At 42.8% G+C, this 16,360-nt stretch overlaps 1 protein-coding gene across 1 annotated transcript; it reads right to left on the bottom strand.

Annotated features, from left to right (window-relative positions):
• Positions 1 to 529: 529 nt before the first annotated feature.
• Positions 530 to 15,909, bottom strand: cavin1a (caveolae associated protein 1a). The gene is made up of 2 exons (XM_086176070.1): positions 15,090 to 15,909; positions 530 to 3,360 (listed from the first exon to the last, which is right to left on the bottom strand). Exons 1-2 carry the CDS (start codon positions 15,588 to 15,590, stop codon positions 2,587 to 2,589), a joined length of 1,275 nt encoding a protein of 424 aa, XP_086032196.1. The 5' UTR covers positions 15,591 to 15,909; the 3' UTR covers positions 530 to 2,586.
• Positions 15,910 to 16,360: the final 451 nt, after the last annotated feature.

Below are 16,360 nucleotides of genomic sequence, written 5' to 3'. Positions count from 1 at the left end.
CAGCCAATCGTTATCAGGATACGAAGTTTAGCCAATCAAAATGCATGTTTTTCTGAGCAGAGGCGGAGCGGTACAATGTGCGGGTCGTGTTTTCTGCTGTCGCAAGCGCGCTATTCCCTCTTTCTAACACTCCCTCCGGGTGAACCGCGCAGAGACTGCGTGTGATCGCGGATACGGAGGGAGGGCAGGACATTTTCACGGAACAGCTAGCCTGGAAGTCATCTGAATTACTGGCAGTGAATACGTCATCAAAGAGTTTAATAATGCCAGTGCCGCTCCGGCATTGGCGTCCCCTGATCACGATTCAGCGGAGGTGTCAAAACTGCATTCGACACTTAGGTTTGATTTTAAACTCTGAGAATGGTGAAACTACAATAATAATACAACAACGACAACTACTTTGTTGTCATGAAAAGTCATCATATATTGTATTTAAGTGTGGTAAATCGGTTTGTTTACATTTTTAATTCAGTGCTTCAGGTATTCCCCCACGCCCAAAATGAAAAAAAAAACTATTCACAACCAGGCATTGTATGAGTAACCTTTTATTTATTATGCATTGGTACGGGAACAGATGTCTTTAAAACACAACAAATAATGAAAGCATGATTTTTTTTCAGAATGAATCAGTGACATCACGAGTCCAATTGGTCATATGTTGCATCAATGGGATTTTTTTTTTCCAGTTCGTTTCTCTAAGGTTTTGCAGAAACTACATTATGTCTCATCGTGCTATGGGTCACGGCTTAAAAGGACCAAATGTACAAGGCAACAAAAACATTTATTTCAGGGTGTAATATATCACACCTGCTACAATGTTTGAAGTGCAAGGATGTCTATATATCTATGCCTAAAATGCAGTATAAACTATACAGGTGTCCTCTTATTTTTGCATGTAGTGACAGTTGTAATTGCATGTATATAATTGTTATTACTCTATTAAAAATGTGTGCACAAGCAGTTGTCTTTGAATCACACTTACACACACATACAGACACGTACACAGACACACTATTATCTTCGTTCTTACTATTCCCTATCCCGCTCAGGGCTTTAAGGGAGCACTCTCCTTAATTGCATTCTCTAGCCCATTGATTATTTTAATGGCGTTCCATGCTTTACAGAGGGTTTCTGCATGACTTCACCACATCAAGCAAGGTCACACTGTCTCCAGGGAAGAAATCAAAAACTGCACGGTGACATCCATTTCCCTCTGGAGCCCTGCATCACATTTCCAAATGTGGCTTTGTCTGTCATTCTAGTAAAAGCTTGGAGAAATTACAATGCATACCGTCCGCTTTTTGTGCATTTATTTGTCATTTCCAGCAGATTTTTTTAAAGGAATCAAGTGTTTTCTTTTTCTTTTTCTTTCCTTCAACTATCACCGCAGATGTCCTTTCAACAAATGAGATTGCAGAAGACTGCCCCCCTGGTTTAGGTAAAATGATGTCTCTACTGAATCATGCTGTCTTCTGACATTTGATAAAGTGCCATGCTATTAGAGATGCCAGACAGTCTGTTTTCTTAGTTCAGCTTCATTAAGGATGACATTTACATCCCAGCACCATCAGCCACATTTACATCTGCGTACCATCAGCCATTAAACTGTCATCCAGTTATTCAGACCATCATTTACTAAGTGAAATTACAGTAAGAAAATTTAAAAAGGGATGTGCAAATGCTGGGTTCTTTTCTTTACCCTCTTGTCTGAAGAGCGATCCGCCATGTGGAACATGGGATGTCCAACTATGCTAAAAACAAAGTTTGAACCAAATACTGGAGTAAATGATGATAAAACTTTCAAGCATTCATTGTAAAAGTACAAATAAGCAAAGTTGTATACAAAACTGACATGCGGTTGAGTCTTCTAAGGTTAAAGTACATAAGACATTGAAACACACCAGCAGCCGGAGTACATCAATGATTTGTCCAAATCGTGTCTAAATTCTGTTGTCTCATCTATTTATTTTTTAAAATATAACACACAATATGCTACTTAATAGCATGTAGTAAAACACCCTAGTAATTAACTGTAAATATGCTAATGCTTTGTGCCAATTAGGGGCAGTGTTTCCATGCAGGTTGAATCTATTCCCACCTGTTCCCCCATTCTTCTTCCTCCTCTGGACCAATGTTTATTTTATTTATTTATATTTTAGCTGTCTAACATGCACATTACATGACTAAAACCATCTGAAATAAATTATGCCTACAACTTGCCATTACCATATCTACTGATGTGCATATCATACATGGCAAATATACATCTCAATAGCAAAGATTATTTATATCAATTTCCTCTCTGCCACTCGCTTTTATCAGCCAACAACAAACAGCTAATACCCTAATGGCTCCACGATTCGCATAACCACACAAACGTTGTCGTTCTTATTGAACTGCTAAAGAGAAGCGAATATGAAAAGCATCCATCTTGGGGACAGTAAAAAGAAAACAGTAAATGGTATAAGAGGTGATAGATTGTAATCACGACTAGAAAGTCTCTATACGACTACGGTTGTGTCCATATGGTTAAACGCTTTCATCGAAACTCCATCATCTTCTTCATCCATCCATGGCCGAGGCGCTCTATTCACTCTGGGCCTTCTTTAGGTGGTCTGACTCCACAGTGACCAGCTGAGGTTCCTCAGTCAGCTCCAACAGAGCTTCCACCTCTGGGCTGTCCACCCTCACCAGCTCTCCTTCCTCCACCTCCACGTGGACACCCAGCCCGTTCTCCTCTCCCTCCGGCAAGCCCACGACATCCGTCACCTCCACCATCTCTGTGTGCTGCTCCTCCTCCTCCTCCTGCCCTTCTCGGATCTTCTTGACGTGGAAGGTAAAAGGGGGCACGCGGTACACAGTGGTCTTGGAGCGGGCATAGACGGTGTGGTCGGGAGTCAGGGACTTCTTCACCTTATCTTTGGAGCTCTTCATCTTCGCCCTGCGCTCCATGTTGGGTGTCATGCGGCTTCCGAGCTTGTTCATCTTCTTCTCCAGGTTGTGCTTTGTTTTCTCCAGATTGTCGCGGGTTCTCTGTCGTGTTTTCTCAAGGTTCTCACGGGTTCTCTGCTTGGTCTTCTCCAGGTTCTCCTTCGTCTTTAGTTTGGTCTTCTCCATCTTCTCTTTGGAGAAGGCTTTCTTGATGTTGTCCACTTGCTTCTTGGTAGAGCGTTGGAGGCGCTTGGTGCGAGACTCTTCGATAATCTCCTCGATCTCCACCTCCTCATCTGAATTGAGATTGGGCGGATGCTCTTCACCTCCCTCCTCTGCAATCTGACCGAGACCCTGCACCGCTCCGTCCACGGCCACTGTTTCCGCTGTCTTGGGCTCGGCTGTCTTTGGGGCGGGTTTCACTTGGTCCTGCGAAAAATCAGGAAAAACAGGAGTTTAATTAAAAAAACACTTTCATATCAACTGATCATAATATGGCGACTGGAGAATCAACTTTCATTGATATTAACATATCAAGTGTGACATTTATTGTATAATTAACGTAAATCATGGCTTCTCCCTTAATAAATTATGAGAACATGTCAGTTTGAGGAGATGAAATCATTGACCTTTGGTTGAGAAACTATATTGAATGTTGAATTTTTACAAATTCATGCACCACTCTCACGTCCTATGAGCTCAGTTTGGGGGTTGAAGCTGATCTAGAGCACCATCTAGTGGTGTCAGGTTTACCATCTCACCCTTCGTCAACATGAGGACACTAGTTGTTTTTAACATAAGGGATGCATGAGCTGGGATTGATGCAGATAATATAACATTTAACTTTATTTATCTTTAAATTCAAATGAAAACACTTGAGAACTAATGAATTCCTCGCCATAGAGCACCCCTTTCTTGATCCCTTTCACACATCTTTTGCGAGATGACAAACATGATTAAGCCAATTGCTAATTCAGAGAAATTATTCTATTTTTGTCATACAACACATTTTACTAATGAAGAATGACACATTCAGAAGATGGCAATTAATGAACAATGAATTAATCAGTAAATAACTTTTTATGTAGTGCATGACCCAAAATTAAACTAGAGATCCCCCCAAAATACATTCAAGGAATGTCTTTTGTCTTTTGGACTTTGGTGATTTTTTTAATATATATTTTAAGTGACCCAATTGACCACAATAAAGAGCTGAAAGCTTGAATTATTTTTATTTATTTATCTTATTTATTATTTTTACTAGAACTCAAAAACATTGAAAGAACACAGCTGTCGATGTAAAGCCACTTGGGTTTTCTGACTGCGGATGTCTGACTCATAACAGGAAAAGTAGTCCCTCCATTTTTTTTCTACACTCAAATCAAGAAGCGTAGAATGGTGGTTATTGTTGGCCCGTTGCTACGTGGGTGCTGATCTCTCTGCAGAATGTTCATCTGCTGAAACAGATGAACACTGCTGGCGAATAGAAGGTGTTTGTTTATTTCGCACACCTCAATGTGCAGCTGCCTGCTGATAAAATGGTAATATCTTAAAGGAAACAGCGTCACGAGACAGCTGTGACATGTCAAATAAACACCGCCGCCATGTTGTCAGAATGTTTTTGGATACACGTATCATATTATTGTATTTATAATTAAGTAAAAACCAAATCTCCACTCGTACATTAAGAATCATATAAATACAACATCCCATCATGATGCCAGGTTTACACTGTTTAGAATCAACATATTTAGAAAAAAAAAACGACCAAAAACTTATTGTTGTGTTTTTTGATGGAAGAAGTCAAACACAGTGTATCAAAAAGCTTTCCCATTTCGCCCCCCAAAAAACAACAAAATAAAAACAAAGTGCGCTGCTAAAAGCTTCAGTTGCAGTTACTCTGTGGCAGGACTGACAATCATTGAAATTTAGACACCTGTTAGTTCGTGGATTGGAACAATTCCCTGTCCAATTCAAACAGGGCCATATGATCCAATCATAAAATGGACCTTGCCTCCTTATCTGGCGTTGTGTGTAGATTGGGTGGGGCCATCCGGACCCATATAGGTTTATTTTGGGCTGGCCCTTCCCTCTTTCTGGATTCCATCTTCCATTCTCTGGCTACCTACCAAAGTTGCATTCAGCCCAACGGACAGGGCCACCACTCGACACCCTCCCCTCCTGCGCAGCAACCGATAAACAAGGCACTCTGTCACCATGGCGACCATCTCCTCAGGTCGCCTCTTGTGCCGGGTGAGGTTTAGCCAGATAAACAGCTGACGTCTCCGCAACAATGTACCAACTCGACATTCTCAGTCATTGTGAGCAGATCGCAATTATACTAAAATTAATCTGGCACCTGTTTTTTGAGTAAGGCGAAACTGGGATGTCACGCTCTGATGTGACAGGCAGACAGGGACTATCTCTGCAACCTTCTAACCCAATTTTATTTTCCATAACTCCCAACTGAGTCAGTGTAACAAGGTAAACACGAGGTAAAAATGGAACGTACAGCATGTTCAGATTTCTGATAAGATCTCAAGGAAGTTAACCTCAGACACTCACATGCATGCACGTCCGCATTCACACACACAGTGTACACGTAGACTGTGACTCCAGGTCAATGCAAACTTAGCATAATGTTAAGCTTTATTTGCAAGTGATCCCATATGCCCCTTATCCCTACATATACATATACATATACATATACATACATAGACACACTCATATATATTTATATTATATATATAATACATACATACACACACACACATAATATATGTATACATATATATGTATATATATATATATATATTACACAAACAAACTCATGTGTGTGTGTGTGTGTGTATGTGTGTGCGCGTGAGTTAATGTTTGATTTGATAATGTGTAGTTTTATTGTCTTGCTTTGCTTTCGTTGAATAATGAGTTCAGTTTTTGATCATGTGATCATGTTCATGTGTGTGTGAGGTGCGTGAGGTGTGAGCATGGAGGCTGGAAACCGTAAATGCAGATTTTCTTCACCATTCCGGACTGATTTAACCTTCCTGTCATCTTTTGGGTCTGTCAGAATGCATACAATGCAGGTACACATGCATTTTTTTACCTACATGTGTGCGCCCACCCAAACATACACACATACACACAGTTGTTTCCATGAGGCTAAACTGTGAGCACCTTTCATGAGTCGAGAACAGGAGGCACAAACAGCCTGTGGAAAGAAACCCTGCGGTGGGTTGCCTGCTGGGAACAGCTGTGGACGTACAAGACACACAAGTCCCAACATGGGCCAGAATTATGTCACTTCAGATTAAGCTGCACGCCAACTCCATACGCCTCGTGCAAACACATAGTCCTGTCCATTCATTGGAGTTTTTTTCTTGTAACTATGTCCTCTATTTTGTATCTTTCAAGCGCCAAAGCCTATCTGCACATTATCAACACACCATGTAAGGGTCTTTAAAATGTTGTTGTTCAGATGGTGTCAGCTGTTTGGGTTCCTCGATCGATTGCGCAGCGACACGGTCTATGAGTTGACCGGGAATGATGACGAAACCCATTTGTGTCCCGGTGTTACCTGCCAGTCTCGCCAGTGAGGGAAAAGTCTGCAATCTCCCTGTGTGTGGACATTGAAGGCGGAACGGTGATGGGGTGTATTTTCTCTAAGCACTGAGAAGGAGGTCTGTTTTCAAGGTTTCCTTCGCCTGAAGTGGTATGAATCATGGAAAGCCCCATTCCGTGGGGACTGTGTGTGTGTTAGTGTGTGCTTAATTTGGAAAACACAACAACTGATTGAGAATTTGCGGTGCCGGGGATGCAATAACAAGGTGCTGGCAGACAGGGACTGTCAGCTATGAGAACATGGCATGAGGAAAAAAAACAGTGTAATGAGTAAGAAAACTGAACTCATAACCATCATCATTATCATGTGCTTTGGAGAAGTGGCTTTTTATAAAGGTTTTCCCCGAATCTATCAACACTTCATTCATACAACAAAACCAAGTGCTTTTGTAATAATTTTCATTTTTTTTCTACCACTGTTCACCATGGATTACTTTTGGCATTGACTTTTTCCATTATCAAAATTGGAAATAGCATTTGGTATCAGCACTATGCCGAGTACAGGGCAGTTTCATCTTGGACAAAGACCTCTGGCATCCATCTTTCTCCAACTCCCTTTCTGTCTCCCGATCTGATGACAAGTCACTAATCCCAGTCTGAAACTTTGGGAGCACATGAGGTATGTGGGGTATTTAATAAGCTCATCGGCTTATTTGAAAAAGCAGAAAGACCGAACTTGTTGATAAGTATTTCACCCATTTCGGTTCTATTTTGCATACTTTTGGTTTAACACGTACTTGATTGTGATTGGCTGGAAATAAACGTGGCTGTACTGGATTCAGTTTGTGCATTGGTCAGAAAATTTGGTAATATTTACCTTCACCCCAGGGTATGTTCTGTAAAATATATACATCTGAGATCCGGACACCGGATTATTGTTACAACCACAATCCACCTACATGTGGGCTGACACTTTGAGACTTGCTGGATTATATAAAAACGCATGCATACACACACACACACACATGCACACACGGACAGACGCACTTTTCCTTTTCAGGCAGTGCGATGAAAGGAGTGCACACGGGGGCCCGTGGAGGAGCAGCTGTCTGATCCCGTCCTGTCCTTTCAGCTGTGCATGCAGCTTTCACAATGAGTGATTTCGCAGGAGGCCAAACAACAGATGAAACATGAGGTTCGCCATGTAGCGCCCTGCAAAGGCTCGAGTCAAAGCACTTTGATCACCGGAGAGTCTGCATGGCTAAAATAAGGACGGTAATGAACTTTGGCGGTTAATTTTGAACTGCTATTTCATAAATACAGCTCAAACTATTCACACAGCGGACTTCAGTTACTCCTGCGACAGAGGGCGCAAATTCTGTTTTCGTCCCTTTAAGAATAATCCACCCAAAGAGGTGTCCAGCGAGTAATGGAAATATCAAAAACAAATCCCGCTCTGTCTCCTCAGAGAGGCCTTTGTAAGCCGAACGCGCAACAGGGCGACGGCAAGTTAGTGCACTCTCAACCGTGGGGGAAGTTTGTGGGCTTTTCTGTCAAAGTGATTTGTGATTTCATGCGCAGGAGGGTGAACGGGGGAAGACCCTCTCTACGGCCTTCCCACATCCATGGCACCGATGGAATCCCAGGGTGGCTCCCGTACAAGGATAGAAAAATTTACTTTTCCATTTACATCTCTGTGCGAGGTGGCAGCTACGCAGCTGGAATTTATTATGTAATAATGAGATCCTTTCCATTAATGGCGCCATTCATATTGACCTCAACTCAATATCCACTGAGAGTACTTACATCTAAATTCAACTACTTCAGATTTTCCACTCAAGGCTTTGGACGACTAGAGGCTAAGCTTAGCTTGAGATAATATATACATAAATAATGTTTAGTGTTGTTGAACTTAAGTGTGTAATGGTTATGAGTGGATGGATTTCATTTCTGAATATTGGCATGTAGATTGGAGGAATTTTCATCTTGAGGATGTCGGGCGGCAATTTGGCTCAATACATCGTGGTTCAAACATTTTATTTGAGGTTATTTTACATTGTGAGTGCGGAAAAAAAAAGCTACATTCTACGCAAATGTGTGACCCTCGCAACCCGTGGAAATGGAGGGTTCTCAATTTTGTATAAGCGGCCAGTCGTTAAACCAGACGATCACTCATCTGCACCGTAATGGACGATGTAACAGATTTATATCAGCAGTCTAAAATAATTTGTCAACTGACTTGAAGACAGGCATCTATTTAACATGCGACAGTGTTGAAACAGCCGTTATCCGAGCGGCGTGATTTAATGCAACCATATAGAGCGTTTGCTACGGCTGCTGATCCCGTGAGCTTTTTGTATGTTTACATAAACGTATTAGCCCACCCCCGTCCAAAAAAAAAAAAAAAAACCTGGGGTTGGGTTGCACTGAGCACTTAAGATGACTGATCACCAGTATAACTCTGAAATGCGGCAGCGGGAATCGAAACACAAGATTTCAATCAAAAAAAGTCACCTTGAACCTTATGCCTCCTATGCTAATGGCCTACATTTCATTGATAGATTCATACTATTTTTATATTACCCATCCTAATCCTCCCGAGCATGCAACATCTAATCCTAAGGCGGCCCAAACCCCGCTGAGTCAGTGACAGCCTGCACATCACATATCAGTCACAAGAACAGCCAGCTGCCACAGTGGTGTTGGGAAAGTTACCACGGGCATAACCAGACAGGATGTTTGCACAGACTAGACTCTCCCAATCGCTTTCGGCGTCTTCCATGGCTGATATTTATAAAATATTCTACTAATAGGGATGGTGTAGTGACAGCCTCTCCCCTTTTATCCATCATGTAAGTATATGGGTGCAGGAATGCATATCAATGGAACATCTAGAGCTGGATTTATCTCCTGGAGGATGTCCATGATTTTGATTTGGAAAAATTTTGATTGACTGCCACCTGCTTCATAAATATCATTCACAAGAAATAGTTGTGTTCATGAACTAAGGCTTCTTTGCTGGGTATGCCCATGGAAATTTACCTGCAATAAACTCACACAAACAATCAATCAATCAAATGGTTGCTAAATTCAGATGCTATGATGAAATTGAAGTCAACACCGGCGCATTGCTGGTGTTATTTATAATCAAAAGCAGCGTAGCGGTCTCGGATAATTCACTCAACCTTTATTTTGGCGAAGGCCTCAGAGACGACGGGGCGTGTCCACAAAACTACATGTTGGGCACCGGCAGCGTCCTCTGAACCGTTTGTACTGCACAAACACATTTCAGTCAGCCTGGCCAAGACAACTGTAAGCGCTCAAATCAAGGAGTGACCCGACCGCCTTTCCAGCTGCTAAATTCTGTCTGCCGCTGTGGGATCGAGATGTTTGGTTGTGCAGGAAGGCAGCAGAGGCCAGGGTGTAAAACATAGGTATTGGGAAAAAGTCAGATTGTCTGAGCAGCAACTCAGAACCAAACCTTTTGGATACATAAGACAGAGCTAATAATAGACGGTAATTATCACATTTCTGCTTATGTATGTATATGCTTTGGTGGAGCTCAGGCTTGAGCACAGCACCGTCAGCAGGTCAGCCTTCCACGTGTTGTTCTGCTGATCTGGAAAATGAGGTGCTTTGCCACACCTGTCTGATCATTAGCGCCAACTCTTGGGGCTTTTTGATTTTCCGTTGTTGCCGGTTTATATATTTTCTTCATTCATGGTGACCGCAAAAAAAACAAAATGAACAATAGCCGAGGATGCCGCCCGTCTCTCTCGACTGTTCAAACCATCTAACTCACTTTCCACAAGTGACTTGAAAGAAAACTTTGAAGTATAAGGACAATGGGTCTGATTCACAAAAAAGCCAAAAAATTATAAACAAACAGAGGATTTTTTTTTATATCGGCTTCACTGACGTCAGAAACCAACAGATCCTCATTTTGCAAAAGGTGCGCTGCAAGGTCAACAATGTGGCACGTTCAGTTTTTGTCCTGCAAAAAGGACAAAATTTGTATTTCGAATAAATAAAGACAGGAGGGACAAATAATTATATCTGATATTTTTTCATCCATCAAATGGCCTGCAAATTTCCAGCAAGCAGCCCAGAAAAATATTGACTGAAGAGGCCCTGATGGAAGTGCTAATGAAACCCTTTTAACACACAGCCTCAGAGTCTTAAGCCCATGAGGCGACACGGCAATGTGAATTTTCGAGCTGACCGGGAACTTTTGCACTAGTCTTTAAAAGAGGAAGGACCTCCTCTCCCCCAACTCAAAAAAAAAAAAAAAAATCACACAAATGCTGAAACAAATTCCAAATTTCCTGTTCCGGATTTGTCCCCTATGTGGTAATGGCCGGCTTGATCAAGAAACTGAGAAGAAGGGAGGAGAGCCGACTGGCATCCTGGCCGGGGCGGCAGGAGGATGCCAGTGAGATGAATCACGACACTAAGTCGGCGCTGCTGGTCGGAGGGGGTTGGGTGCTCTTCGGTGCGCCGCCTGCCAGAGATCCGCTAAGAATTTAATCACCGACCCGTACCCTCTTGATGGGGGTGACATTTTATTGCGGCCTCCTGGCTGAGGAGACCGCTGCTTCTGGAGAAATGTGGAAGTGAGTTTTTGTGCAATCTGGGCGATCTTAAAAGGCTGTTAAAAATTGGAGGAGCTGTGCTGTGGGTGCTAAGGCTTGCAGGTTGTGGGTTTGGGTGGGCTTCTGGGTGGGGGTGATGGATTTATCAGGCTGGCACAAAAGAAGTGGTTTGAAAGCGAGAGGTCTTACGACCCCCCCCCCCGACAGATTCGGCCAATGCCAAACACACCTCAATTCCACGGTTGTCTCACACTATCAGTTGCCTTAATTGCCATTATACACATTTCTCATCATGACTTCAACAAGCCTGCTGTGAATCAGTGTAAAGAGCCGGGTTAGCTGAGAAGGGCACGAGAGCGAAACACTGCGCAAATCTCCAAGAGACTGTTGACATTTTGGGAGTCGGGTCATGAGTTTGCGGCGCGCTAAAGGCAGATTTTTTTTCCCTTATCCAGTAAACACATGCAATTATTATTTTGATTTATTGACAATTTCTACAAGTGACTGGTAAACGCTTTTTCAATTGCTTCTACCAGGACACCTGACCTGAGGAGGCTGCTGGACCAGGATGCACACACAACACAGAGCGACGGGCCGGAGGGCGTGGAATCCGGATGGCTGGTTGTTTGTGGTCCGCAGAACCCGATGACAGGCTGGTTTTGTGTTGTAAAGGCGGGGTGACCCCCCACTCCCACCCCCAGCAGCTGCAGGCAGCTAAAAACCAACTGTGCACGCCAGAAAGAGACCCATTCATCATTTCCCCCCAATGTTATTGACCTCATTAGCAAATGGTTACATTTCTGAAGTCGCAAAAGTGAAGTGCAATGTTTTATGTCATATTTAGAAACAGATCTGTGACCCAGATGAGCCTTTCGTTCCACCGTTGTTGTGCACCTGACAGAGATGGCTCATATTTCAGTCTCGTGGGAAATGACATTATAGCTTAAATATGATTGAGATCTGTGTGTGTAGTTTGTGGATCTGACTGGAGGAAATGGGATTGAGGCTGGAGATGAACGATCGGGCAGATTTTAATCTCACAACAATTACTGCTCCAACAATAATAAAACCGAGATAATTACAATAAAATCTGCTGAGTGATAGACTTATCCTGTTTTATAAGCAGCCTCCCCCTTTCAGTCAACAAGTTCGCTTTTTGACCCTGCCTATGATTCTGTTTTTCTTGCAGATAGAAGAAAATACAAAATCCATTTGTTGACATCAATTAATTGTAAAATGTTTCAGTGTCTATTGGCTGAATCACTTTTGATTGTCCTATCATAGTAAATCCAATCTAATTCAGTTGACATGATGTTTATGACCAAACTCAACCAGCTCTAATTCAGGGTGATTCATTCATGTTATAGGAATGGTGTCTGTGTTGCCACACCCATGCCGTTGCCTGGAGATCCTGCAAGCTATCACAGTAGCAAGTTTAATTTTAAAGCATCAGTTTCCGGCAAGTAAGCCCCTAACTACAGGAGTATTGTGAGCATACAGAGACAGAGTTCTGCTCTGTTCTTTGAATGCGGCCTGCAAAGTTGATGTCACAATCAACTAAAATCGTTTACAGGCTTCAACTCGGACAAATATAAATCTTTAACATTTGCATCTTAATCAAACAATTCCCTCCCTTGACACGGCTGTAAATAAATGCTAAAAGTGCAACTAACCCTTATTTCATCTCTAACCTCATTATGAGTCCAAACTCATCCAACAGTAACACATTAGCACACAACAAACACGCAGTGGAAGGGGTGAAACCTGACTGAAGGCCAGTGTTGATTTGCACTGCTGCCAATATCTGGCCGGTTCATTTAAACAGGACCTGGTGGGGCCATTCTCTGGCAATAAATAGCTCATGGGAACCCGAAACAGCCTCCAACACATTAGAATGAGCTGCTGCAGCCTGACAGTAAGCAAGTCTAGACAACATTAAGAGCATTGTAGTCCGGAAAATGGTGAATTGAAACAGCTTGGTTTTGTTTACACTGCCTGCACGGCTTGAAACATCAGCTGTAAAAATCATAATATTCATTAAATTACCAATGTGTCTTAGATGAACAGCGGTAGAGACATCTGCACCAAAGTAAGATTTCGCAAATGTGGGAGTCAACCTCCCCATCACGATTCTGGGAATCATTTTAAGATAAGAAAATCCTTCATTGGGATAACAGCAGGGTACTTTTTAATTATTTCAGATATCTATTTTTTAAACCAACAACAAGAATTTGGATTTCTTGTTTTTGGCAGTGAAATGCAATCATTATTTCAGTCTCCTTTATGCTGATATTTTTTGTTCATGTGATCAAAATGGTAAATGGTAATGCTTTCACACCCTGTGGTTTCAAAACTCTTTAAACTTGATTGCATTCACCCGTTCAGAAATACATTCACACCCCGCCATCGAACCGCCAACCTCCTGAATAGAGGGACACGCCCATGGAAGTAACCACCCAAAACCACGAAGTTACCTTAAAGAATTCTTTTCATAGATGTAAAAAATATTGTAAAAGATTAAATGACGGCTAAGGTGATTTAATCAGTCTTTCGGAACCTTCAGGGTGAAGGACCCGCTATGCCAAACACTCCCAGTCACTGCAGAGAGTTCTCAGTCTGGTTTTGATAAGAATTGGGAGGATGCTATTTTAAGGATATCATCCTACAAGCTGATATCGGAATTTTTACAATTCCCTAACATTGGTTTTGGCGTCATTCCCGAAACTCTGAGTGTTGCTTGGGATCTCGTTTGCACCCGGACATGTGGCTTGCAGGAAACCGTGCCGTGGAAGAAACAGCAGGAGGCACCTGCTTTACAAGAGTAATTTACCGGGCCACCGTGTCTGTGATTGAATTTCTGTGAGATGCCTATAGTGTAACCTTCTCCCACAGCAGACATCCCAGGCGAACGATGTGAAAAGGTCTCGTCCTGCCAGCGCATATCCTGGAGAAACTCCACTCACGCAAGGCTCGCATTTCTCAGATTCACAGTCGCTAATGTTTTTACAACTAATCTCCTTTTCCTTGAGCAAATTTGCAGATTCGTAATATGAGACGTTTTGTTTACGATGTCGATTTCTGGGACTCGGGGTGAGTTTTTGCATGCAAAATCAAGACAGGCTTGCGTGTGCGCCGCTGTGCACGCAGTAAGATAAAACTTTACTAGCCCGTCATGAGAGCATGTCCGGCTAAAAACAGAGCTGGTCTCCGTGTCTCATATTCATAATGGCAGTTAGTTACTGTCTGGTCGGCAGTCACATGCTGCCACGTGCATTTGAGTTTTCACCTTTAGTTTTTTCATTTCTGTCTCAGAATTTTTGATTTCAATTCTCCCAAAACACCCTCATCTAGCTGATTCAGACCCGACGTTCACAGCTCTTGACAATGAATGGGCAGGAGAATTAAATATAATGTAAAAAATGCAACATCAATTTCTATGACAGTGACCTGGCACCAACCATACAGGATTTTGTAGGATGTTCTTCAAGCAGTTTGTATTGCAAATTCATAAGTCTTAATCTTTATTGGTATTCACTTGTTTACGTCGTATTAACTGGGAGATTATCAGGAGACGGAGGAGAGAACCTGCCTTCAATACACCATTGGTGGAAGAATTCCACTTTTCAAAAGCGCACAGCAGTGTGTGCTTGTTTTAAATGCACCAGTTTTCATTTTTATAAACAAAACAACCCTTTTGTAGTTACTTATATTTATTTATCTTTATCTTTACTTTTCTTAAAGAAATGAAAATTAAGAAGGCTTTTCTCAATGTCATGTCATATAGGTTGAGCTAATAGATATTGAGGAAAGATGAAATGCCCTCAAAGTGGCGCTAACTAAAACAGGCCGCTGTGAGGGTGACTTTTCACACTGACGTCAATGTGTTGTTTGCATGTTTCAGCCATATTTTTAAACAGCTCCTTTTTGCCGTAAACTTAGTCGATGTAAGGAATCATTCACAGGACATAAACACACGACCCATGTGCGCCCCCCGCCCCGAGTCACCTGGTAGATGAGGACTTTGAAGTTGCGTCTCTTCAGCAGCTCGTTCTCGTTGCTCTCCAGTTTCTTGATCTGGCCCGCCTGCCTCTCCAGGTTGCTGCGCACCGTTTTGATGTTGACGCTGACTTTGCGCACCTTTTCCAGCATTTTGTTGACGGTGGCGGCCGTGCCCACATGGTTTTTGGACAACTTGCCCAACTCCCCTTGGATGCTTGACACTGATTTCTCCATGGCCTCCTGTCGCGCCTCCAGCCCATTCTGGGTCTGCTGGATCTGGTCTACCACCCCGATTATCTTGTCGAGTAAAGTCAGAACCATCACCCCGTTCATCTGAGCTTCACTCTTCTCCTGGTTGCCAGTGGCCAACACCAGGCCCACTTCATCAGCAAGGCCGTCATCATCTACTGCTGGCTCTGTGGCAGCACCCACCAGAGCTACCTCTTCATCATCACAAGACACTTCTCCCAGGGTTACAAGCTCCTTCTTGACACCTGTGTCCGCCATAGCTGTTTACTTCCAATATACACTGCTTTCGTTTGCTGCAGATAAATGCACAACCACTCAAAAACAACCTACCAGGACCAATACAGCACAAACCACACTATATAATCCTCCTCTTCTCTTGCTCTGCACGTTCTCTGTCACTTTTTCGCTTCTTCCTCGTCTGCTTTACGCCTGCACTTTCTCTTCACCCTCGGTCTCTTTCCCTAAACCGTCCCTGCCTCTGCTCCGGGATGCCAGCCAGCCAGCCAAGGGGAGTAGGGCCTCTCACAGCTGAGGCATGTGTGCCCTGACTCAAATGCCTCTGCTCCCTGTGAAACCACCCAGTCAAACTTTTCCCTACCTAACCCTGCCCACTCAAACCCCCACACCCACCCCCTACCCCAGCTTCCCATGCTACTGGTGCTCCGCCCTTTTCTGTCCCCAGGCACATGGGCAGCAGATCTTAGAGACCCCAAATTTTCCAAACTCTGAAATCATGGAAAGTCAAAACTTTAGGAGAGTGTATTAAAGGAGAAAGAGATACATGTGGTGGTTGGGTGCGTGTATGTGTGTGTGTTTAACTGCAGCTGTCTTGAAATGACATTGACAGATCAATGTTTTTTTCCCCTACTGATTGTTACATTCTCATCACTTTTCTGTCCACGGAGGATTATGCTTCATCATTATATAACACGTTCCCCCACCCTCATCACCTGTTTTGTTCACTAAGTCAACAAATCTGCAATTCAAATGTTCTAATGCCAGATTGGGAATTACTTTTTCTTCACATA

This window comes from Fistularia commersonii, chromosome 28, assembly GCF_037954325.1.
Source record: "Fistularia commersonii isolate RoL2024-O1a breed Wild chromosome 28, RoL_Fcom_v1.0, whole genome shotgun sequence".
Lineage (NCBI taxonomy): Eukaryota > Metazoa > Chordata > Actinopteri > Syngnathiformes > Fistulariidae > Fistularia > Fistularia commersonii.
This window is presented reverse-complemented; position numbering and strand designations above follow the sequence as displayed.

What these genes read in the sequence shown, in the direction of transcription:
- cavin1a (XM_086176070.1), bottom strand. Translation starts at nt 15,590, where the DNA reads ATGGCGGACACAGGTGTCAAGAAGGAGCTTGTAACCCTGGGAGAAGTG. An exon ending in TCAAAGTCCTCATCTACCAG is followed by an intron (nt 3,361 to 15,089) that starts GTGACTCGGGGC and finishes GATTTTTCGCAG; the next exon opens with GACCAAGTGAAACCCGCCCC.